At 36.5% G+C, this 27,264-nt stretch overlaps 1 protein-coding gene across 14 annotated transcripts in view; it reads left to right on the top strand.

The window, feature by feature from the left end:
• The window catches only part of LRRC9 (leucine rich repeat containing 9), a 164,322-nt gene that overhangs the window by 74,674 nt on the left and 62,384 nt on the right, over positions 1–27,264 (top strand). For 9 of the 14 annotated variants that reach the window (XM_053603162.1, XM_053603163.1, XM_053603167.1 and 6 more), the window contains 5 exons: positions 299–421; positions 4,581–4,711; positions 6,615–6,723; positions 7,917–8,056; positions 15,605–15,741. In XM_053603162.1, coding sequence (XP_053459137.1) covers positions 299–421; positions 4,581–4,711; positions 6,615–6,723; positions 7,917–8,056; positions 15,605–15,741 — 640 coding nt within the window. Of the gene's footprint in view, positions 1–298; positions 422–4,580; positions 4,712–6,614; positions 6,724–7,916; positions 8,057–15,604; positions 15,742–16,306; positions 16,368–27,264 lie in introns of those variants that run through there. The other 5 variants (XR_008382547.1, XR_008382548.1, XM_053603174.1 and 2 more) reach the window with 3 other exon arrangements.

The raw sequence follows: 27,264 nt of genomic DNA on the forward strand, positions 1-27,264 counted from the left end.
TTAAACATAGCAAAGTTCCCTGGAACTCACTGGTACAGAATACATTTGGCACTAATATCCTAAAAGCTATTCTGATCATATAACATAGACTATTTAAATATTGTACAAAATTATACCTTAGTGGTCTAAAATTATATAACCCTTGCACTTCAAACTATACTAAAAAGCACTCAAATCTTCTGAAATGATAGATAATTCAGATATTAAAATTCAAGGATGGTTAACCTCTTAAAGAAAATGAAAACTTAATGGTGTGATTTATAAATACATATATAAGGTGCATATTTTTATTTCCCAGGGTTTATGTAACTTGGTCATTCTAGACATATACGGAAACATTATTGTATGGAATCAAGAAAACTACCGCTTGTTTGTAATATTTCATCTTCCAGAACTGAAAGCTTTGGATGGAATCTCAATTGTAAGTTGTTTTATGACTCATAGCATTTAGGTCAAGTGCATATTCATATATCCATATGCCATAATCATTTTGAACATTGCTTTATCACTAGCATGATACCCAAACATACTATAATTATTAAAATCCAGGTTTCCAAAGCTCATTTTAGTTTAGAACCAGGTTTTAAATTTTTCTAACTTGGCTAATTCTTAATTGTCTAAAATTGAGGTGGAAGGGTAGGAAAATGCTGCTTATTGCTGAACCCACTGAATTTAATGCCTTTAAAGTAAAGAGTACAATTTTATTAAACAGGATAGAAAAACTATGCTCTGGAACTCAATATCCTCTTGGGCCTGAAAACAGTTGCCTGGCCAAGCGAGGTGGCTCACACCTGTAATCCTAGTACTCTGGGAGAATTGCTTGAGCTCAGGAGTTTGAGACCAGCCTGTGCAGGGATCCATCTATACTACCCAGGCATTGTGGCAGGCACCTGTAGTCCCAGCTACTTAGGAGACTAAGGCAAGAGGATCACTTGAGTCCAAGAGATTGAGTTTGCTGTGAGCTATAATGATTACCAAGGCACTCTGCCCAGGGTGACAGAGTGAGACTGTTTCAAAAAAAAAAAAAAAGCCAGCTTCCTATTTTCTGGAAAAACTACAATTGTTGATAATTAAGAAAAACATTTTCCAACCAAAAAGGATAGTAAACTGTAAAGAAAAGTAAACACAGAATTTAGGACTAAATGTGAAAGCAACATTTGGAATTTGAATTCTGTAACAAGCGAGTTTATACAGGGTTCCTAATTTCTGCAAAACAGGGTAAATACATGCAAAATGTGTAAAGAATAAAAAGTTTCCCTGTGTAAAGTTGCCTAGCCCCTGACTAGTAAAAATCACTAAATTTTCTTGAAAACTAAACAATAGTTGATGATTATTTGGTACTCTCGTGTACTCTAAAGAAATCAGTAATCCCAGCCCTCCACGTTTCAGGACCCTCCCAGAGCAGAAACTAAAACATTCTCCAACATATGCAAGCTCCTTAGAATCTTATATACTGGGTTTTGTTTAGTTGTTAGCTTTCATTCAGGATGTTTTAAAAATAAGTCTTATTGATCTAGTACTGCATATACTCTGAAGATGTTTAGGGTTTTATCTTTTCCATCTCTCTGTACCCTCATTTACAGGACCACATGAGAAAGGACTTTTAGAAATAAGTGTAGGGAAAACTTTTTTCCCTGAGGAAAAGTTATGCTCTTGTCACTGATAATGAGTATTATTAAATTACTTTCCTTTTCACTTTGATTAACTAAAAACTCAGGGCCAAATTTGTGAAATTAAAAATGTTATGAAGTCCCATGATCTGTCTCAGGGTCCCTAACCCTAGTTTTTATCTATTCTATAATAAGTTATATTGTTCCTGGACTTGATTTCCATTATTTATGATTTGTATTTTACTACTTGATCATGTGATGTGTTTCCTGTAAGCTGCCACAAGGTCTTCATTAAATGAAGTAGAATATAAATATATGAATTAAGAATGGGAGTTAAAGACTAGACTGAGGAATTTAGACTTTAAATGGGAGGTAATGGGAATGCATTGGATTTGAAGAGCAAAGGAAAAGAAGGGTAAAAGATGTCTACAAGGTTTGAGTCTATACCAATGAAAGAAAACATAACAGCACATGAATATAGGAAGAAAAGCAGTTTTCAGGAATATAGTGATTAGCGTTGGACACAGTCATATATGACAGTAGATCATCTGACTTGCACTGTCAAGCAGGCAGATGACATGGGACTAAATTAGGATGTGAAATTTTACATTTGTATATTTAGAAGTAATTTGAATAAAGTTGATAGTTAAAACCAAAAGTGTACATAGATTGTCTAAGGAAAGAAAGTAGAGAACACAGAGAAATATACATGAGAATTTAATACTTTTGCAGGTACTTAAAAGAAAAAGGAAAAGCAGCCTGAAAGGTGGGTGCAGAGGGAGGGGAATGAGCAGTCTAATGCTGGAGTGTTAGAAATGTAGACAGACTAGAGATGACATAGTCTGAATCCTTCGTTGTATGGATGAGCGTAGAAAGAACGTCAGAGAAGTGACGTCACTGCAGCTCTTCCCTGGTAAATCACGGACAGCCCATTCTCTGCCCAAATTCTCATAGAATCCCATTGCTTCCTTTGGATAGGAGAAGCCACGGGAGGCCAGAGACTCTGAACAGCCAACCAACAGTCTGGGTCATTGTGTTTGCATTTTATCTCCTCTTCCTACATACTCCTCTTTTTGAAAGTTTATTTTTTACATTGAGAATACATATTCTCAATTCAGATATGAAGTTTTAATGAAGTAGGAAAAAAGAAGGGAGTTTGAGTAAATGTACATTGAATGACATTAGTATCTAAGTCAAGTTCAATCCAGTTGTCTAAAATAGGTTGGTAGACTATGGCCCATGGGCCAAATGTGGTCTGCTACCTGTTTTTGTAAATATAATCTTCTTGCAATACATGATTACCTCTTTGTTTATATGTAGACTACTTTTGCACTACAATGGCAAAACTAAATAGTTGTAACAGAGAACCTATCATCCACAAAGCCTAAAATATTGACTGACTTTTATAGGAAAAGCACAGAAAATTTGTCAACTCCTAATTTAGAAGGACATTAATCAAATGTATGAAAAATGGGAAAGCTGTGGTATTTCTAAGGCTGAGTTAATGTTATTAAAGCTTATTTTGAGATTGTATTATTCACGATTCAACCAGAGAAGCAGAACTAGTATGGAACACACACACACACATCTATAAGATATATATCTTAATAATTGTGGGGGGCTGCCTAAAAAAGTCTGGAATCCATAAGGCAGGCCATCGGGAAGGAAAGATGTGGGCAGGCTGGAACTCAAGCCTTCCTTGACAATGCACCAGTGAGAAAACCACTTCGTTGCTGTCAGGTGGGAAGTAGAAGTCCAAGTTCCTCCACTTGACCTCTGTTAACCACCTAGAAGTGTGTGTTTCATTAACTGCTACACTGGTGAAGGGATTCCTGTTACAGTTCCCCAAAGGTCTCCACTGACTCATCCTGGCTTGAGAGGCAGGAGTTCCTCATTAATGCTCCTGGAGGAGGGTGGGGGAGTGCATTGGTGATAGGAAGGGATGCAAGTTCAGGCTGCCATTCAGCAAGGGGATGATGGCAAAGTGTCTTGTTACAGTTGAACCAAGGTGGGAGTCTATGCAACCCATTCTGCTTTTACTGGTGGGATGGAGTTGGGGCCGTGGTTTATTCTGTGGTGTTTGGCTGAAGTAGACCTGTTACTGTCTAAATGATTTCCATTATGCTAGGCCTCCTCTTTCCTGAGCCTTTGAATAGAGATGGCAGGCTTTATGTGGACTTTGTCTTGTTTTCTCTTGTTGACATTTCTGAGTTTCTGGCTTTTCCAGTGCCTGCTCTAGCTTATATGATGCAAAAAGAAAATCCAGGGTGTCATTCCTAGAGTTCCAAGGCCCTCAGCTGTAGAGGATTAAAAATCATACTTACTATAACAGCCACCAATCTCGTAATTCATCTGAGGAATTACTGAAAACAAGATATTCTCCTGGCAAGCCTGGAAATCTCTTGTGACTTGGAAGGCAAGCCACCAGGTAACTCCGTGATCCCGGAGGAGCAAAGTTCCAGTCCCGTAGTAGTAAGGCTGACATTAAACATTAAGCATTTTATGGAAGGTTCTTGAAGGATTAGTGGAGAAAGATTGCATGTAGTATTTTTGGAGATCATTTCCTTAAGTACATACTCTCTTGGCACCTCTGAGATCATTTTCCTGAGCACACAGCCCCTGCATGTCTTTGCTTAGTAATCTTTCCATCCGTTATGTATATTCTTAATAAAAGGACTCTTTGAGAAGTGCTCTGTGCTTTCCCTGCACCTGTGGGAAGCCCACCTCTTACACTTTGTACTCTCAATCCTTGTCCCACGTGATCATCTATGCGGTCACGACTCTCAGCTGGTTGCTTTCCTCTCTGCACCTTTCAGTATATTTATGTTTGTCTTTATATAAGGGGTAGAGGTTTTAGCTGTACTTAATAGGAGGAATAGGAAGAGAGGAATCTACTCCATTTTTACCTAAAACCAGAAAATTATAGTCATCTATAAGAGAGGACATTATTTTCTAAATGTCTTCGTTTAGGAACCACCAGAGACTGAGAATGCAAAGGATTTGTTTGGTGGCAGACTTACTTCTGACATGATTGCAGAACGACAAGGAAACTGCAATTTTATTCAAATGCAAGAACTCAATTGGACTTCATCATCCATCAGGTACAATCACTTTATTATATGCTTTTTGACATTATACTTAAATATATAATTAAACTTTTTTGAAGTTCATACGTTCATACATCTTATTTAAATATAATCGATAATTCAGAAACTCATCTACCCTACTTCAGTATCTCATACTAACTTTATTACCATTTAAATGCATTAGTAATTTTTATTATCAATGACTATGATTTAACATCATAATTTCATTCTTAGACTTTGTGTCTCTCTTTTCTTTCACAACCAGGTTTTTAAAGTTATACTAGATTTGCTCCTCACATTTCATCACTCTAATCTAATGCAATCTTATTTCCACTGCCACATTTCTGTGATATATTCTCACAAATGGCATCACTCTCCTCCTAGTTTAAAATCCAATGCATTGTTTTTAGTTTATTTAACTTGACCCTCCTCAGTCATATGAATGCTAACTCCTCCTTCCTTGTACTTCTTTTTTCCCCTATAATTTCACATTTTCAGTTTTTCTGTAAATGTCCTGCTTTTCTTTATGAGTACTTACTCTCTGGTGGTCTCCTAACCTGAATATTTGATGCTATCTTGATCATTTCTAGGAGGGAATATCTACCTGCTATTGCCCAGACTAAAAAAAAAAAAGCTGAGAAAAATCTTAGTCATTTCTGTCTTTTCTTTGTCCTCTCATTTTCAGTCATCACCCAATCTTACAGAGTTCATGTCTTATATAAACCTTCCTTGAAAACCCATCTAATATGCATACTATCTTCTAAGATGCAAGTTTTATCAGATGACTTCCCATCTCAACATTATTCAGTAGGTTTCCATTGTTTACAAAATAAAATTTAAAATTCCTCGTGTGATGCAAGAGCCTTTAATTACCTGTCTGTCCATTTTCTCTTTTCTCTGGTAATCCTTATCTTTATTGCACATGACACTTTATACTTCAGAAATTCTGAAATGGTCTAGTTGCTGAATCTCAGTCCTAAGATGCTGGTTCCCGTTGGCTGCTGCCCCTCTCTGTGCCTGCTGCACTGCCTGAAACTCTTTTCTCCTAATTTGCCTGGCAAATACCTACAAGTCCTCCCAGTGTCATCTCAAGATTTTCTCCTCCTTGATGTCATCCTTGACTTCTTAAATAGGTTTTCTTTCCCTAAAATTCTCTTATACCTAACTCTGGTATGTACATTTTCATCTTTATTTTAGTTTTAATAGCTCCCACTTATTGAGGGCGGAAACAGTTTCTTTCATATTTGTTGCAGCAGTTCCAAACACCAATTGTCTGCACTTATAATAATGAAAATATGTTGAGTGAATGAATGACTTGTAACTTTGAGTTTAGGATTCGTTTAAAGAAGTGGATAAGGAAAGGTGATTTGCCATGATCCTCTTCTCTGCCATATGAATCAAATGAAGGAAGAACAGTTATACGTGTAGCTATGGAATAGGAATTCTTACAAGGTGGAATGCCACAGAAGTTTTCAGGGGATCCCATCGGAAACTGTTTTCAAAGAACTTATCTGCTTTTTTGTTAGTTTTTTTTTTTTTTTCCTTCCCATCTCTAACTCCTTCCTGGGATTTCAGAAATTACCTACTTTACATATACCCTTAAGTTTATAACATAAACATCTTATGACTTACTCTGTCACCTCCACTATGGTTTCATGAACATGAACATGAATGTAAATTTATAAAGACATTGGAGATGTTTATAAGTTTTTTATTATAGTGCCATGTTTCACTTTATTACAATCATGTATTTAGCTGATCATTTGACCCATAAATTTTACATTAAGGGCATTTATTTTTCATAGCATTTGTCAGATGAGATTTTTTTTTAATGCCTTTGGAGATTGTACATGGGAGAATTCCTATATTTTTCCTAGCCTACTAAAGTAATAACTATATTTGCTTTGTTTAAACTCAGAACTGTGGATTTGATTCCAGTTGACCAGTTTAGAAATGTGTGTAATGTGAATCTACAGAATAATAATCTTACCTCATTCAGTGGATTAATCTATCTGCCTAACGTGAAGGTGAGACACTCACAGATTTTTTAATTTATTTCAATATTTTTGATGCAAGTTCTTTACTTTGGATTAAAATGTATTTCCATGTTATTAGAGAAATTATTCCTGTAATTTTTATTTTATACTAAGCAAGAAAAAATTATTTTGCTTTGACCTCAGTTTTCTGTGATTGTTTTATATGCTGTTTTAGATATAAATCGTATTCTTCAGTAAGAGATAGGATGGAAGTCTGCCTCTGTAGGGAGCACATATGGAATGAAGCTGATGATTATGAGCTTCTTAAAGCAACTCATTACCTCCTTTCCTATTGCCTTGACTCAGCCATCTACCTATCTTTTCTACTAAGGGGTTACTTTATCCCCATCAGGCTTGGAGAAATCAGGAGTGCAAATTAAGTAAGTTGAGTAGTTTGGCTCAGCACCCGTAGCACAGTGGTATCAGCCACATACACTGAGGCTGGTGGGTTTGAACCCGGCCCAGGCCAGCTAAACAACAATGACAACTGCAACAAAAAATAGCCAGGCATTGTGGCGGGTGCCTGTAGTCCCAGCTACTTGGGAGGCTGAGGCAAGAGAATCACTTAAGCTCAAGAGTTTGAGGTTGCTGTGAGCTGTGATGCCATGGCACTCTACCGAGGGTGAAAAAGTAAGACTCTATCTCAAAAAAAAAAAAAAAAATAAAGTTGAGTAGTTTTATCTGAAGCGTTGTAATTTCCCAACATGTCAGATAACAGAAAACACATTCAGGATGGATGCAATGGCTTACGCCTATACTCCTAACACTTTGGGAAGCCAAAGTGAGAGGATCATTTGAGGCCAGGAGTTCAAGCCTAGCCCAGGCAACCCAGAAAGACCTTTTCTCTGAAAAATAAAAAAAGAAAAAAAGTTTAAAAATTAGGCAGGCATGGTGATATGTGCCTGTAGTCACAGATACTTGAGAGGTTGAGGCAGGAAGATTGCTTGAGCCCAGGACTCTGAGGTTTCGGTGAGTTATGATCATGCCACTGCACTCTAGCCCAGGTAAGAAAGTAAAACCCTCTCAAAAAAATTCAAAAGTATATCCAAATAATTTTGGATATAAAAATTTATATTGTTTAAAACACTAATATGTTATTAAATAATGTGCTATATTATAAATTTAATCCATAGAATTCTTAATAGTTTCCAGTATATCTGCTTAGTAAGACATTCTTTTTGTAGGTCTTATGCCTCAACTATAATCATATTGAATCAATAATGCCCAGAGTAAAGCCTCAGACTCATTTAAGCAACAGACAGCTACTCTACCAGAAAGTGCCTTCAAGTGGCTATGGACAGCAAGGGACTTCCAAAACAAACAGGTACTATTCTTGTTTTTATATTATAAATAATTTTAAAAGCAGTTAATTCCCTTCCCTGCTAATTGTAAGCACACAGCTGTCACATCACCCTTTTGAGAGTTTTTTGCTAGGTCATGTCCTATGTGCCTGTCAGCCTAAGTTCAAGGTAATATGGTATCAGTGCCACCTTGCCAGGAAAGGAAATGGGAGCACGGTTTCCCAAGCACACTTTGGATAATACCTACCACCTTATAACAGTCAGCAATGGGATTGTGAACTAGCCTTCCCAGTCCACTGCAGCTACCAGTAATACCAACACAAACCACTTGGGTCCTCCTGGATGGCTTCACCACCGCTACTACCACCTCACACTTCACACCGCAACACCTGCCCTCTGCTCCAACTACTAGCTTCTGACCAACCCCCCTGGAGGCCCAAGAATTGGTCCCATAGGCCATACTAACACCATTGTCAGCATAATCTGCCTTGAGGCCTAAAATTAGGCATACTTAGCCCACTGCTTCCATTGCTGGGGTCCAAAGACTGGCTCATCTGGCATTCAAGTCCCCAGAAAAACTTTACCACAGCCTCAACTAATAACTGTTCCCTGAGCAACCAAGGAAATCACAGTACACTGAAACTGTGTACTAATGATAAGTGGTATCCTTCTAAGAAATCATAAAAAGACTACTGGGTGGTGCCTCTGGCTCAAAGGAGTAGGGCGCTGTCCCCATATGCCAGAGGTGGTGGGTTCAAACCCAGCCCTGGCCAAAAACTGCAAAAAAAAAAAAAGACTACTGCAGGTACCCAAAAACAAAGCCAAATTGTCCTAGTCACCAATAGTATATATATATATATATATCTTTAGGGAAAAATTCTCTACTTCAAAACCAATTCCAAATTAAACAAGTGATATGCACAGATATCAATAGAAGGATATAGGAAACATAAAAACTCAAGAAATGTGATACCACCAAAGACCACAACAATTTTCCAGTAATAGATCCCAATCAAAAAGAATTCCTTGTAATGTCAGATAGAGGATTACAAATATTGATTCAACAGAAACTCAATGAGATGCAAGAAAAAAACAATAGAAAGAAATCAGAAAATCAATTCAGGATATGAATGAGAAATTTACCAAGGAGATAAGTATCTCTTAAAAAATTCTGGAGCTTAAAATATCATTCAAGGAACAATAGAACCCATTGAAAACTTCAAAAACTTATTAGATCAAGCAGAAGAAAGAATTTTAAAAAATGAATAGAGTTCTTTTGAAATAATCCAATCAAATAAAAATAAGGAAAACAGAATAAAAAAGAATGGGCAAAACACTCAAGATGTCTGGGATTATATAAAGTAACTAAACTTATGATTTGTTTTTATAGCCAAGGGAAAAAAGAGAACAAAAGGTCTAGAAAACTAATTTAGGGAAATGTTCGATGAAAACCTTCCCAGGGCTACCAAGAGAGTTAGACACGCAGATATGGGAGGCCCAACGATCCCTAGACAAAAGAACTTCACTATGGCATATTTATAACCAAAATGACTTAAGTCGAAGTGAAAGAGAATTATAAAATTCATAAGAGAAAATCAATTAACCACTTAACCACTTATAAAGGAAGCACCATAAGATTAACAGGGAAGCTCTCAGCAGAAACCTTAAGAGGCCAGAAGAGAATGGGATGGTATTTTCAAAATACTGAAAGAAAAACACTATTGGCTGAAAATTTTATATCCCACCAGAATAAGCTTCACAAATGAAGAAGAATAGTCTTTCCCAGACAAGCAAATGCTGATAGAATTTGTCACCACTACACTAGCCATACAGAAAATGTTTACAGGAGTCTTAGACATGGAAATAAAAGGTCAGTATTACATGAAAATATAAAACTCACAGTTTATTTGTTATATAAAACAATTATATAAAGGAAGAAGAGAAAAGAATTAAATGGCAAAATGAAGGAAGTTAGGCAAAGCACAAAGAGAATTTCTAAAACAATTATAAGTCACCAATATGACAAGAACAGAAGCAGTGCTGCATCCCTCCTTGCTAAGCATCACTGTGGTCACCTCTGAGGGCTTCCCCTCGGAAGACCTGGGGACTGACACCAGCACCTGAGTCTACTTTTTTCAAAGCAATTTTGGAACTCTTTTTCTGGAATGGATATCTAAGTTGTCATATGAGGTCTGACAATTAAGTTCATAAACTTGCCCTAGAAAAAATGATATATACCTCATTGCAGAATATCACTATAGTCACCAGGTGGCCAAGGGAAGTACTTCAAAGTCGACTGTAATCTACAGTTGCCACTTCTCAACAGCAGTTCCTGGAATAGATGTGAAGAGCCCTGCCCCTGGGGACTATAAAGCTGATACTGATACCAGCACACCAGATCAGGCAGCCAAACAGTCTTAACACTTGCTGAGCAGGTGGAGAAATAAAATCTTTTATTGAAAGGCAAACATTGAGGAAACAGTACTACAAGTACCCAGACCCATATTATACACAGACCATCACAATCAGCTACCAGCAAAAGTAAAGACACCCAGCAACTAAATGAACAGAAATTTTCTGTTCAAAGAAGATAAATGTATGATTAACAAACATCACTAATCATCAGGAAAATGCAAATCAAAACCACAATAAGATACCATCTTATTGCAATTAGGATGACTAGTATTAAAAAGTCAAAAAACGATAGAAGTTGGCATGGATGTGGTGAACATTTATACACTGTTGGCAGAAATGTAAATTAGTACAGACCCTGTGGAGATCAGTATGGAGATTTCTTAAAGACTAAAAGGAGCTCTACCATTTAATCCTGCATTCTCACTACTGGGCATCTACCCAGAGGAAAAGTATAACAAAAAGATACCTGCACTTGTACATTCATCACATCACAACACAGTCACAAAGATATGAAATTGGCTTGGCACCCATAGCTCAGTGGTTAGGGTGCTGGCCACATGCCCAGGGCTGGGGGGTTTGAACCCGGCCTGGGCCTGCTAACCAACAAGGACAACAGCAAAAAAAATAACCAGGTGTTGTGGCAGGCACCTGTGGTCCCAGCTACTTGGGAGGCTGAAGCAAGAGAATTGCTTAAGCCCAAGTGTTTGAGGTTGCTGTGAGCTGTGATTTCAAAGCACTCTACTGGGGACAACATAGACTCCTGTCTCAAAAAAAAAAAAAAAAAAAAGTATGGGATCAACCTAAACACCCGTCAACTGATCAACTGATGAGGAGATGGAGAAAATGTGTTATATGAGGGCTGTCTGGAAAGTATCCGGCCATGAAATATAAAAATAGCATCACCAATAGCTGGATACTTCTGGGACAGCCTTTGTATATACCATAGAGCAATAAGAATGAATGAAAGAATGCCTCTCATAGCAACTTGGATGGAACTGGAGACCATTATCCTAAGTGATGTCACTCAAAAACCTAAAAATAAATTCCACATGTTACTTATAATTGGGAGCAAAACTGTGGCTACACAAGGACATACAAGAGTTGCATAATGGATATTGGAGACTCAGAAGGAGAGATTGTGGTAGGAGGCACAGAATGAAAAATTATCTATAGGATACAAGGTACACTACTTGAGTGATTGGTTTACCTAAAGCCGAGACCCCACCACTGTACAGTGCATTATAAAATATGTACATGTAACAGAATTCAACCTGTACCCCCTAACTCTATTAAAATTAAAATTTGAAAAAAGCATTTTACTAGGTGAAAGAAGGCGAACAAAAAAGACCATGTATTATGTAATACCATTTGTATAAAATATCCAAAATAGACAACTCCACAGATAGTAGGTTAATGTTTGCCTAGGGGTGCATGGGAAGGGGCCATATGAGATGGGAATTGATAGCTAAAGAGTACAAGATTTCTCTTTGGGCTGATGAAAATATTCTGGAATTAGCAGTAATAAGTGCACAACTTTGCAAATACACTACAAAACTCTGAATTGTGTACATCAGAAGGGTATGTGAACTGTAGACCCAGTTCAAGCAATGCAGAAGTACACCAAAGGTGAGAGTACCTGCATCTTCTTTCCCTGATGTGAATGTTACGATGCCCTTGCCTCCCAATTCCAAATTCTGCTTCCTGATGCTTTGACTGGAACTCCATACTCTTTTCTCATTAATGGGAGGTTAGAAGGCAGGAAGAGCGAGGAAAGTTCCACCTCATATTTGCTTGCTGTCCCTGTCATTATCACCTCTTAATTACAACTGGCCCAGGAAGTGCAGTTGACTCCACTTGCAGCCTCCAGGTCCTTTCAGCACTCCCCAAACCATTCTGTGGTGCTCCTTTGTAGCCACCAGCAGGAAGCAGGCAGTGCTCCTCCTCACAGGGCGGGACTCCTCTGACGTTCTGATAACCTCTCAGCACATCCTCTGTTTCCCATCCCCAGGTGTGGGAGCTGCTTCCCAGAGATAGTATCTCTGTGATACCTCAGTTTTCCCTTCTGGGTCTTTCAGTGTTACAACCTTGCAAGCATTTCTCTATACTAAATTCTTTACGTAGAAACAAATAATAATAAAAATAAAAAATAATCACATTAATGATAGCAGTAACACATCACAGGGTAAACTTTTAGTTTATTCGAATACTTATTTAACACTTACTTACATGTCAAAAATAAACTTTACAAATAAAAATATACTCACTGGTCACTTAATGCCTCAGCACCAATGGAAAAGATATTTCATGAAAAAGAGGAAGTCTTACCTCCCACCTTCCTTGATAGAACATCCCTCTCTATATAGACACAGACACACACACACATGTTTATCTCCATGTCCGAATACTTATACCTTCATTTTTCCCAGTGAAGACCTTTCTTTGTGGTTTTTAACATCTTTGTTGAAGTATATATTACATATAATAAAATTTACCAATGTATAGGTAAAGTTTAGTGAATTTTGACAAATGTAGTCATGTAAGCACTACTACTATCAAATTACAAAATATTTTCACCCATAGGGTTCCCTCTTATCCCTTTGCAATCTCCTTCTCATAACCTGCCTCCTAGAAAGAACCACTGATCTGTTATCAGTATAATTTTGCCTTTTTCTAGAATTTCATATGATTGAAATCCTATAACAGTTAGTCTTTTATGTTGGGCTTCTTTCACTTAGAATAATGATTTTGAGATTCATTCATGTTGTTGCAAGTGTTAGTCATTCATTTCATTAAATCGCTGAGTAGTAGTCCATTTATCACTGATAGACATTTGGCTTGTTCCCACTTTGAGGTCATTATGACTATAGCGACTATGAACATTTCATTTATACGCATTCTTTCTTGCAACCTATTTATATTTTCTAACAGTTTTATTGAAGTATAGTTTATGTACTATGTTCACTCATTTTAGGTTTATAATTCAGTGGTTTTTACTAAATTTATAGAGCTGTGAGATCACTTCTGCAGTACAATATTGGAACATTTCCATCACACCAGAAAGGTTCTTCATGTCCATTTTCAGTCAATTCCCTCTCCCACTTCTAGCTCAAAACAACTGCTTATTTGCTTTCTGTATAATTCCATTTTATAGATATTTCATATAAATGGAACCAAATAATAGGTGGTCTTTTGCATCTGGCTTCTTAATGTAGTGTTTTTGCGGTTCATTCACTTTGTGACATGTATTAGTAATTCATTCCCTTTTATTGCTAAATATATGGATATTTCATTGTATAGATAATGACACATCATGTTTATCCATTCACTAATCCATTTGGATTGTTTCTACTTTTTGGCTGGTGTGAATAATGCTGCTATAAACATTTATGTGTAAGTATTTGTGCTCATATTTTCATTATATTTGTCCTCATTAGATACCTATGGGTGGAATTTCTAGGTCATATGGTGATTTAACGTTTAACTATTTAAGAAACTGCTAAAGTTCCTTCCAAAGTTACTATATCATTTTTCGTGACCACTAAAAGCATTTGAGGATTCTAATTTGTCCACATCTTTGCCAACGCTTGTCATTGCCTGTTTTTTTTTTTTAATTATAGCCCTTCTAGTAGATTTGAACTAGTATCTGATTGTGATTTAATTGCATGTCCCTATGATTAATAATGCCGAGCAGTTTTTATATGCTTATTATCCATTCATATATCTTCTTTCATGAAATGTCTATTCAATTTTTTTTACTTATTTAATTAAGTTGCTTGGCTTTTTATTATTGAGTTATTTAAATATAATAGATATAAACCCAAATAAATGATTTACAAATATTCTTTCAATCTGTGACTTGTCTTTTTATTTTCTCAAATGGTGTCTTGGAAGAAATTTAAATTTTGATAAGGTCCAATTTACTGATTTTTGCTTTTACTGATTGTGATTTCAGTGTTGTATCTAAAAATTATTTGATTAACCTAAGGTCACAAGATTTGCCCATGTTTTCTTCAAAAAGTCTGATGGTTTTGCTCTTCCACTTAGTCGTATAATAGCCTTTTTGAATTAATGTTTATATGTGTGATAAGGTCTAAATCCATCTTTTTGCACGTGAATATTCAACTATCCCAGTATCATTTGTTTAAAACACTATCCTTTACCCCACTGAATTGCTTTGGTACCTTTGCTGAAAATCAGTTGACCATGAATGTAAAGGTTTACCTCTGGACTCAGTTCTGTTCCGTTGATCTAGATGTCTGTCCTTTAGTCAATACCAGATTGGTTTGATTACTATGGTTTTGTAATAAATTTTGAAATCAGTACTTTAAGCCCTCCAACTTTGTTCTTTTTCAAGATTGTTTTGGATATGCTGGGTTGTTTTCATTTCCTTATAAATTTTAGGAAAAGATGGTTATGGGTGATGGTAGCCTCCTGGGCTTTTGGTAGAGATTATTATTAAATTTACTGATCGGTTTGGCAGAATTGCCATCTTAATAATATTGAATCTTCTAATCCATGAACATAAGATATTTATCACTTTATTTAGATATTCTGTAATTTCTCTCAGCAATGTTTTGTAGATTTCCATATATAAATTCTGAACTTTTGTAAATTTATTCTGAAGTGTTTTATTCCGTTTTGTACTATTGTGAAGCAAATTATTGTTAATTTCATTTTCAGATTATTTATTGCTGATATGTAGAAATTCAATTAATGTTTATATATTAATATTTTATCCTATGACTTTGCTAAACTCATTAATTAGTTCAAGTAGGCTTTTGTTGGATCCTTTAGAATTTTCTAAATGTAGGATCATGTCATTTGAAAATAAAGGAATAAAGACTGCTTTACTTATTCCTCTCCAATCTGGATACATTTCTTTTTTCTTTTTCATGTATGATTATATTGGCTATTACTTTTAATTATAACACTTCATTTACTTCTTTATTCTTTACCATATAAAAATATTAAAATAAAAGGATTATTATTATATCAAATATAAAGAGACTACATAGTGTAGCTTAATTCTGATATGTTAATAAGTACATAACTTTTCTTCTAACTTCAAATTATAGTGAAACATACCATATTGTATTTTTATGATATAGCTGGTTTGAAATTATATTTGTGCCCTGAAACCTACCTATATGTTTCAGAGATACAACGTTCAGTGAAAATTTGCCTCCAATAATGCACAGTTTAGAAGTGCTTCATTTGGGCTACAATGGAATTTGTAATTTAATCCAGCTACAACTTAACAGACTAAGAAATTTAAAATTCCTCTTTCTACAGGGTGAGTAGAAACTATTAATGTCCAAGTCTTTATTACTTAGATATTATTAAAAGTTTATATTATCTTCATGTTTTGAAAAGCAAATGTAAGTATCAACATTTAATCAAACAGATTGGCAAAAGTATTGTAGTAATCCCAAATGGATTTTTCTTGGGTTATTTTTGTTTTGTGTTGTTTTGGTTTTTGTAGAGACAGAGTCTCACTTTATTGCCCTCGGTAGAGTGCCGTGGCGTCACACAGCTCACAGCAACCTCCAACTCCTGGGCTTAGGCGATTCTCTTGCCTCAGCCTCCTGAGTAGCTGGGACTACAGGCACCTGCCACAACACCCGGGTATTATTTTATTGTTGCAGTTTAGCCAGGACCGGGTTTGAACCTGCCACCCTCAGTATATGGGGCTGTCGCCCTACCCATTGAGCCATAGGCGCTGCCCTTCTTGGGTCTTTCATATATATATTGATATATATATTGATATATATATCAATCTAGGACATATCTAGGACTCTTTGAAGGGTTGGTAGAGTTTAGATTGAAATATATATATATTTTTTCTTTTTTTTTTGCAGTTTTTGGCCTGGGCTGGGTTTGAACTTGCCACCTCTGGTATATGGGGCCAGAGCCCTACTCCTTTGAGCCACAGGTACTGCCCAGTTATTTATATATTTTTAAAAACAAGTTTTGAAGGAAAATGCAATGTTCTGGGGGTATATACTGTATTACATGTAATTTGATTGTATGTCATATTCAATGTAAAAAACAATAAGAAGGGGCAGTGCCTGTGGCTCAAAGGAGTAGGGCACTGGCCCCATATACCGGAGGTGGCGGGTTCAAACCCGGCCCCAGCTAAAAACTGCAAAAAAAAAAACCCAGAAACAATAAAAGTAACCAGTGAGTAATTTATAAGTATTTATTAAACCCAATATTATGCTAAATACTATGAAGGATATGGAACTACTGTATATTATTATAATTATATATAATTGAGATCCTTGATTGTGAATAGTTTAAAATCTGGTGGAGAATAACTGAGACAAAGATGAATTAAGTTCTACTCAACCTGTTACTAACATAAGTGCAATAGAAGTTCAGAGAGAAGAGATAGTAAATGATTAACTCCTCTACATATCTAGGACTCTTTGAAGGGTTGGTAGAGTTTAGATTGAAAGTGAGCACAACTGAGAGCTTTGCCAGCAAAGGGAAGAGGAAAACAGTCCCAGGGCTTTGGCATGACTGCAGTGTCTGTGGCCAGTACTGTGGTGAGAACAAAGAGTATGTAGTTTTCTGAGAGAATTATTAAGCTTATAAACATGATCAACTTTATAGATAATGTTCACTTTAATATTATTTTATGTTGCTTAAGTGAGTCAGTCATTATAGTAATATCTTTTATTTTGTTCAGTAGTGAAGAATTGAAGTTGAAAATGTAGAGAGGGACAAAATTATGGAAAGCCAGGAAGATAAATTTGGATGATGTGTCATCTACAATAGATGGGAACTATACATTTTTAGAAAAATGGCATGAGAAAACACAGGGTTTAAAATACTAGTCTAGCAATAATTATTCAGTGACAAAGAAGAAAGGCTGGGAGACCCATCAGTGAGATGCATGGGGAGAAATCTAGACAGTTGACCTGAGTATAGTAACTTTTTTCTGACAGGCAGGCTTTTCTAGACCATATTAAAAAAAAAATTTAATGCATCTTTATGCCTATCAAAGATATTTATGATTTGAATCAATCACATAGAGACTTAGCCTTAAAAACATGAGACATTAAATATAATGACAGATCTTTTAAAAAGAGATGTTAACATGCCTGTAGTCCCAGCTACTTGGGAGGCTGAGGCAAGAGAATCGCTTAAGCCCAGGAGTTGGAGGTTGCTGTGAGCTGGGTGAGGCCACGGCACTCTACCCAGGGCCATAAAGTGAGACTCTGTCTCTACAAAAAAAAAAAAAAAGAGATGTTAACATACAAAAAAAGCACACAACCTAATCCTGGAAGGTCTATTTTAACATAATCATGAAAAGAGGGAGTTTATTCTGTTGCCACTGATAGCATGGTAAATCAAAGAAGAACAGCCATGTGCAAGAAGAGAGGAAGTTTACTCTGACGTGCCTGCCATTAAATGACTGCCGTTTATGGAGTCTTTATGGTAAAGATTATCATTTGTATTTTATGAAAAAAAATTGTTTCAATGAGGTTTAATAATTTTTTTGCTGAAACCATAAGGGTGTTTCATTCTAGGTCCAGTTACTTGTTACACAAAGATCCAATTATTGAAACAATGAGGATTGCCAATAAAGAAAGGAATTTTTTAATACAAAAGAGAATGGGAGAAGCTGCTGCTTCAAATCTATCTCTACAGCTAAGTGAGATCATGGCTCTTAAAGGAGGGTCACATGCCTTGGGCCAGGTTGTGGTGTAACTAACAAGGGACTCCTGCACATTAGGATAGATTGAAGGGTGGGGGGTGGAGGGGAGGTGAATCTTGGCATCGGAAAGTCTGCCCAGGAGGCCTCAGAATCTCAGCTTCTTTGTTTAGTAGAAAATCCACCCTTTCTAGGAAGCAACTCAAAAGCTGAAGTATTAATAAAAGTTAAATTTAGTTAATGGAAAAGATTATAATTAAATGTATGGGTATCATTGAAATTTGTTGATGGGGCTAGTTACAACTTGCCAAGTTTATACCAATGTGTAACATGATACAGAGTTATAAACCCAGGGATATCTGCTGCCAAATACATGCATTCTCTCTCTAGCTTGAATGATTTAATAAGGACCTGACTTGAGTTGTGTGAGTGGGAGTGATAAGTAAGAGGTAAGTCTGCAAGGCAGTTAAAACCAGAAGAAATATTAGGACTTAGTGACTAATTAAATATATAATGAAGAGAAAAATAATGTCTAAGATGTTTTCACAATTTTGTTAGATTGGGAAAGCAGAGGTACTAAAGCTAGATAAAGTCATTGGGAAATGTTCATTTGGGGATGAAGAAAGATCAGTTTGTGTTGTGGTAACTTTGAGAAATAGAAATGGAAATTTTTTCAAGTATTAAGATTAGTACTGGACCACAAGTCAGGAAAGGAGGTACATATTGTAGAATCTCATTAAAAGTGACAAGTGAAGTAATAAATATATGTGCTTAGTTAGGAAATAAGTATAGAGAAAGAAGAATGAAAGAAGTGTGGCCAAAAAGAGTTTTGGAGATATAGCCACAGCTCTAACCCCACCCCCACCACACTAAGAAGGCAGGAAAAAAAGGAACCAGCAAATGCAAAATCTAAATGTCAGGGAAAGAGAGGATGAATGGCTTCAAAGTCACATGATGAAAAGAATCAGGTCTGGGGGGCAGGGGCAGAAAACCATTGGTAAACTAGACATGAGATTTGGAAATGTGATGAGGGGAAAAGTGAAAATGAAAATAGTGTAGAAGAAAGAGCCTGGATAGAAAAAGCAACATATAGAGGCCATACACACTTAAAAAGCTTGTCCCATAAGGACATTAAGAGATTGGAGGGTGCTAGGGAGCGTATGAACAAACATTGAAGTTCATAATGAAGTGAGTCAATTTAAAGATACTGAACCTAGGGAGTCAATTCTGGTTCACCATCTAAAGAGGGAAGCCGGGGAAAGGTGTAAGGGAGTACTTCAGTGTCAGCAGTGATGTGATGAGACCATGCCAAGTCCACAGGTATGGTACACAACTACATTTCAGCTACTGGGTTAAATTTGAGAAGAAGATGGCAAAGGTGGAGATTTTAGTGAAGCATAGGGTGGAGGAGTGAGGAAGGAAGTCAGAATCTTAAGGATTAAGGGTCAAATTTATCTAAAATTTAACTATTTAGTTGAGTGACAGCTTTTCAGACAGTGATAAAAGGTGCTAGTTATAGAAGCTTTAAAATCCCTGAAATCACATTCAGCATTGCTGTTTTGTAGTATTTTCTTTCTTAAATGGCATAATGAGCATTCTGAAATGAATATGGCCCAAAATATGCTACTGTGGACACTATTCAGCACGTGAAGTTATCCCACGTGACTTTTACATCACTCAACTTACCATATCGAAAGTGATAATTCAAAATGCCTAATTTTATGAAAATAACATAGTAACACAAATGAGTCATTTTTCTCAATAACTGACTTCAGTAACCTTTTTCTCATTAATAAGGTACTGATAATGTTTCAAAGTGATCAATTTTATTGAAAGATGTTATGTTATGGAATTCTCTGTCAGAGTAGAACAAAATAAGTTAGATTTATCATACTTCATCAATTCTGAAACATCAACTTTTCATATTTTAACATGTTTGAAATGTGCTTGTATCTTAGTCTTTGGTATATCCTAGTTTACCAAGGTGAGGTGTTTTTTTCTTTCTTAGGGTACATAAAATGATGACACGTCTTAGCAATCATAGGCATCAAAAATTAGATGAAATACATTAAATTTCACGAGAAGAATCCCAGGATAATGGGATTATGTTTCAAAAATATTTTGATTTTTCTAGGGCTACCACAACAAAGTACCACAAACTAGGTGGCCTAAATAATAGAAATTTATTTCCTCACAGTTGTAGAGGCTAGAAGTCCGAAGTGAAATTATCAGCAGGGTTGCTTACTTCTTAAGCCTCAATTCTTGGCTTGGAGTTTGCCTCTGCATCTTTACATAGTCTTCCTCCTACGTGTGTCTGTGTGCTAAGCTCCTTCAAAAGAACATAAAATGCGATCATGTTAATTGCATCAGTCTGTCAACTTGGTTGTCAGGCTCTGGTTATGAAATCAGAGCATAGAGATATTTTCTCGGAGACTTTTCATTAAATGGTATTCACCATAAAGAGGCATTGTTGAATACTTTTTTAATATTTAATTTCAAAATATTAAAGGGGTATGAATAATTTTCATAATTTTAGTTAGGGATATGGGTTCCCATCACCTGAATATTGCTCATTGTACCTGTTAGGTAAGTTTTTACCCTTCCCCTCCACTCTCTTCCCCCTTCTTGATTTCGAACAACTTTTACTTCTTTCTGTGCCCATGTATGCCATCAATTAGTTCCAAATTATAAAGAAGTACTTGTGATGTTTATTTTTCCACTCTTGAGAAACTTCACTTAAGACAGTGGTCTCAGTTCCATCCAAATTGCTGCAAAAGACATTAATTCATTCCTTTGTATAGCCGAGTAGTACTCCATGGTGTATACATACCACGATTTTTAAATCCACTCATGAATCGATAGGCACTTGGGATAATTCCCATCTTTGCAACTGTAAATTGTGCTGCAAGAAACAACAAGTACAGGTATCTTTTTAATAAAATTACTTCTTTTCCTTTGAGTACATACCCAGTAGTGGGGTTGCTGAATCAAATGGTTGGTCTGCTTTTTTAGTTGAGAAATCTACACACTGTTTTCCATACAGACTTATATGAATTTGCAGTCCCACTAATAGTGCATAAGCATTACTTTCTCTCTGCATCCATGCCAGCATCTCTTGTTTTTGAATTTTTTAATGAAAGCTATTCTGACAGGGGCAAGGGGCAATATCTCATTGTGAGTTTTGTTTGCATTTTCCTTGTCATTAGTGACATTGAGCATTTTTTAATGGATTTTTATTTTTTTGGCCATTTCTCTCTCTCCTTTTAAGAAGCTTCTGTGTATGTCTTTTTTCTACTTTTTAATAAGGTTGTTTGCTTTCTTTTCTTTTATTAAATCATAGCTGTGTACATTAATGTGATCATGGGGCATCATACACTGGTTTTATAGACCATTTGACACATTTTCATCACACTGGTTAACATAGCCTTCCTGGCATTTTCTTAGTTATTGTGTTAATACATTTACATTCTACATTTACTTAGTTTCACATATACCCTTGTAAGATGCACTGCAGGTGTAATCCCACCAATCACCCTCCCTCCGCCCACTTCCCCTTTCCCCCTTCCCCCTATTCTTATGTTATAACTGGGTTATAGCTTTCATGTGAAAGCCATAAATTAGTTTCATAGTAGGGCTGAGTACATTGGATATTTTTCTTCCATTCTTGAGATACTTTACCAAGAAGAATATGTTCCAGCTCCATCCATTTAAACATGAAAGAGGTGAAGTCTCCATCTTTCTTTAAGGCTGCATAATATTCCATGGTGTACATATACCACAATTTATTAATCCATTTGTGGATCGATGGGCACTTGGGCTTTTTCCATGACTTAGCAATTATGAATTGGGCTGCAATAAACATTCTGGTACAAATATCTTTGTTATGATGTGATTTTTGGTCTTCTGAGTCCTATAATTCCTACTAGAGGAATTATAGGATTTAATGGCAGATCTATTTTTAAATCTCTAAGTGTTCTCCAAACATCTTTCCAAAAAGAATGTATTAATTTGCATTCCCACCAGCAGTGTAGAAGTGTTCCCTTTTCTCCACATCCATGCCGACATCTCTGGTCTTGGGATTTTATGATATAGGCTAATCCTACTGGAGTTAGATGATATCTCAAAGTAGTTTTCATTTGCATTTCTCTGATGATTAAAAATGATGAGCATTTTTTCATATGTCTGTAGGCTGTGCGCCTGTCTTCTTCAGAGAAGTTTCTCTTCAAGTCCCTTGCCCACTTGTTCTTTTCTTGCTTATACGTTTGAGTTCTCTGTGGAAACCTTTGTTGGAGACATAACCTGCAAATATCTTCTCCCATTCTGATGGCTGTTTGCTTGCTTTACTTACTGTGTTCTTGGCTGTGCAGAAGCTTTTTAGTTTGATCAGGTCCCAGTAGTGTATTTTTGAAGCTGCTTCAATTGCCTGGGGGATTCTCCTCATAAAATACTCACACAGACCAATTTCTTCAAGGGTTTTCCCCTAGTATTTTTATAGTTTCATGTCTTAAGTTTAAATCTTTAATCCAGTGAGAGTCTATCTTAGTTAATGGTGAAAGGTGTGGGTCCAGTTTCAGTCTTCTACAGGTTGCCAGCCAGTTCACCCAGCACCATTTGTTAAATAGGGAATCTTTTCCCCACTGAATGTTTTTAATTGGCTTCTCAAAGTTCAAATAATGGTAAGTAGCTGGATTTATCTCTTGGTTCTCTATTCTGTTCCAGACATCCATTTCTCTGTTTTTGTGCCAATACCATGCTGTTTTGATCACTATCAACTTATAGAATAGTCTGAGGTCTGGTAGCATGATTCCTCCTGCTTTGTTTTTAATTCTGAGTAATGTCTTGGCTATTCAAGGTTTTTTCTGATTCCATATAATGAGTAATGTCTTGGCTATTCGAGGTTTTTTCTGATTCCATATAAAATGAAATATTATTTCTTCAAGATCTTTTAAGTATGACAGTGGAGCTTTAATAGGGATTGCATTAAAACTGTATATTGCTTTGGGTAGTATGGACATTTTAACAATGTTGATTCTTCCTAGCCATGAGCATGGTATGTTTTTCCATTTGTTAACATTTTCAGCTATTTCTTTTCTTAGAGTTTCATAGTTCTCTTTATAGAGATCTTTCATGTCCTTTGTTAGATAAACTCCCAAATATTTCATCTTCTTTGGCACTACTGTGAAGGGAATAGAGTCCTTAACTGTTTTTCAGCTTGACTATTGTTGGTATATATAAAGGCTACCAATTTATGAATGTTGATTTTGTAACCTGAGACGCTGCTGTATTCCTTGATCACTTCTAAGAGTTTTGTAGGAGAATCCCTGGTGTTTTCCAGATATACAATCATATCATCTGCGAAGAGCGAAAGTTTGATCTCTTCTGACCCTATATGGATACCATTGATTGCCTTTTCTTCCCTAATTGCGGTGGCTAAAACTTCCATTACAATGTTAAAGAGCAGTGGAGACAATAGGCAGCCTTGTCTGGTTCCTGATCTGAGTGGAAATGATTTCAATTTAACTCCATTCAATACGATATTGGCTGTGGGTTTGCTGTAGAAGGCCTCTATCAGTTTAAGAAATGTCCCTTCTATACCAATTCTCTTAAGTGTTCTGATCATGAAGGGATGCTGAATATTATCAAAAGCTTTTTCTGCATCAATTTAGAAAATCATATGGTCTTTGTTTTTTAATTTGTTTATGTGCTGAATTATACTTATAGATTTACGGATATTGAACCAGCCTTGAGACCCTGGGATAAAACCGACTTGGTCATGATGTATAATTTGTTTGATGGGTTGCTGGATTCTGTTTGTTAGGATCTTGTTGAATATTTTTGCATCTATATTCATTAGTGATATTGGTCTATAATTTTCTTTTCTTGTTGGGTCTTTTCCTGGTTTGGGAATCAGGGTGATGTTGGCTTCATAGAATGTGTTGGGTAGTCTTCTTTCTTTTTCTACCTTTTGGAATAGGTTGATTAATATAGGTACTAATTCCTCTTTAAAGGTTTGGTAGAATTCTGAAGTGAAGCCATCTGGTCCTGGGCTTTTCTTTTTAGGGAGGTTTTGTATGGTTGATGCTATTTCAGAACTTGATATGGGTCTGTTCAACATTTCCACTTGATTCTAGTTAAGTCTTGGAAGGTGACATGCTTCCAAGTATTGGTCAATTTCCTTCAGATTTTTCATATTTCTGAGAATAAAGTTTCTTGTAATATTCATTAAGGATTTTTGGATTTCTGAGGAGTCTGTTGTTATTTCATCTTTGTTGTTTCTGATTGATGACATTAGAGGTTTTACTCTTTTTTTTCCTGCTTAGGTTAGCCAATGGTTTATCTATTGTATTCACCTTTTAAAAAAACCAACTATTTGATTTATTGATCTGTTGTATAATTCTGTTTTCAATTTCATTTAATTCTGCTCTAATTTTGGTTATTTCTTTTCTTCTACTGGGTTTGGGGTTGGAATGTTCTTCCTTTTCCAGTTGCTTGAGATGTCCTATTAAGTTGTTAACTTCCTCTCTTTCTGTTCTCTTGAGGAAGGCTTGCAGTGCTATAAATTTCTCTCTTAGGACTGCCTTTGCGGTATCCCAGAGGTTCTGTCTTCATTGTCATTTTGTACCAAAACTTTGGCAATTTCCTTCTTAATCTCATCTCTGACCCAGCTATCATTCATCATAAAGGTTATTTAACTTCCATGTTTTTGTAAGAGTATGCAGATTCCTATTGTTACTGAGCTCAACCTTTATTCCATGGTGGTCCGAGAAGATGCAAGGAATAATTTCTATTCCTTTAAATTTACTGAGGTTTGATTCGTGACCTAAGATGTGATCGATTTTGGAGTATGTTCCATGGGCTGATGAGAAGTATGCGCATTCAGTTTTGTTGGGATGAAATGTTCTGTAGATGTTTGCTAAATCCAAATGTTGGATGGTTAGGTTTAAATCTAAAATGTCTTTGCTCAGCTTCTGATTGGAGGATCGATCCGACACTGCCAAAGGAGTGTTGAAATCTCCAACTATCATGGAGCTGGAGGAAATCAAGTTGCTCATGTCTGTTAAGAGTTTATCTTATAAATTGAGGTGCATTCTGGTTGGATGCATAGATATTAATAATTGAAATCTCATCATATTGAGTACTACCCTTAACAAATATGAAGTGACCATTCTTATCCTTCCTCACTTTTGTTGGTTTAAAGCCTATTGTATCTGCAAATAGAATTGCAACACCTGCTTTTTTCTGATTACCATTTGCCTGAAATATGAGTGACCATCCTTTCACCTTGAGTCTATATTTATCTTTTAAGGTAAGATGTGACTCTTGTATGCAGCAAATATCTGGCCCGACTTTCTAGATCCAGTCAGCTAAACTGTGCCTCTTTAGAGGACAGTTTAAGCCATTCACATTAATGGAGAATATTGATAAGTCTGGTAAAATTTTGGATATCGAGTTTTTTGAAAGTTCAGTGGACATTTTTAATCCTTTTGCCACTGTGGAAGTTGTAGTTTTATCAAAAGTTTCTGAGTGAGTTTACTTTTGTGGTAGAGGATTGGGCTGGTCATTATGGAGGATATGTCTGAGAATCTCCTGAAGAGCTGGTTTGGTTATGGCAAATTTCTTCAACATACGAATGTCATTAAAGTGTTTCATTTCTCCATCATAAACGTAACTCCGTTTAGCTGGATACAGGATCTAGGGTTGAAAGTTATTTTGTTTTAGGAGAGTAAGAGTCGATGACCACCCTCTTCTGGCTTGAAAAGTTTCAACAGAAAGATCTGCAGTCATTCTAATATTCTGCCCTTTGTAGGTAATGGATTTCTTATGTCTGGCTGCTTTCAGAATTTTCTCCTTCATATTAACTTTATTGAAGTTAATTATGATATGCCTGAGGGGTATCTTATTGAGATTGAGTCGTGCTGGGGTTCTGAAACTGTCTGCTGTCTGGATTTCAGAATCTCTTGGCATGTCTGGAAAATTCTCTTTCATAATTTCATGGAAAAGGGCCTCTGTGCCCAGCGAGGCCACTTCATCACTTTTGGGGATTCCAATGAGGCGGATATTAGCCTTCTTCGAATTATCCCAGAGCTCTCTGAGACAGTGATCCATTTTTGGTCTCCATTTCTCTTCCTCTTTGAGAGTTTAGGAGTGTTCAAAAGCTTTGTCTTCAATGTCAGAAATCCTTTTTCTGCTTGCTCCATTCTGTTACTGACAGATTCTACTGTATTTTTCAGATCTTTGAGGGCTGCAAATTCTTGCTTCAGAGCATCAAAATCTTTGGTGGTTTTGTCTTTAAATTCATTAAATTCTTGAGACAACTTTTGAATTTCTCCTCAGATTTCTAATTCCGACCTTTAAATTGCTGCTCAAATTTCTAATTCCAAATTTTCCTCCATTTTATTAATCTTGTTTGCAGTCCAAATTCTGAATTCAATTTCTGACATCTTGGCTAGCTATTTATGAATGGGATCTTCAGTTATATCTGCCATATCTTTCCTTGGGGGTGGGGGTTGATCTATTCTGGTTATTCATGTTACCAGCATTTTTCTGCTGATTCTGCCCCATGATTATTTTACACCATTTGATTTTTCCCCTGGAGCTTTGTCGAGGACACATACAGTGCTATGGCCTGAGATACTGGGGCCCTGTTTGGTGTGGTGAGTCTACGTGGTTCTGTCTTGTTTTCAGCTGGTTTCTGTTCGACCCTAGTGGAACAGTTACTCTGGGTTGAAGTGTCAGCTGTGGAGAAATACCAGCAATTAAGTCACCTTGCCCCCCACAGGCAACAATTGGAAAAGGAAAATCAAACCTTCCTACAACCACACACCCAGGGCACCACCTGAATAGTCCTCGGGCGATTGGCTCAGTTCAAAAGGTCCAAATCAATTGTCTCAGTCAGCACCTGTCTCAGGTGGGAGAGTTTAAAAGGTCTCTGGCAACTGGATCACAGGGGTCTGGTGATTACTCAGATATGGCTTGCTCCGGTGCTCCATGGAGTCCAGAGGACCCACCCAGCAAATAAATCAGTCTAGGAAGGTTGATGCATCCTTCCCCACCTTGTACCTCTGTCACACCCAGTCACTGATAGCCCCACAGGGATGTGATCCAGTTGCCTGTAGTGAACAGATACTCCAGGGGTTTGCACCTGCCTGAATCACA

This window comes from Nycticebus coucang, chromosome 9 (assembly GCF_027406575.1).
Source record: "Nycticebus coucang isolate mNycCou1 chromosome 9, mNycCou1.pri, whole genome shotgun sequence".
NCBI classification, from domain to species: domain Eukaryota; kingdom Metazoa; phylum Chordata; class Mammalia; order Primates; family Lorisidae; genus Nycticebus; species Nycticebus coucang.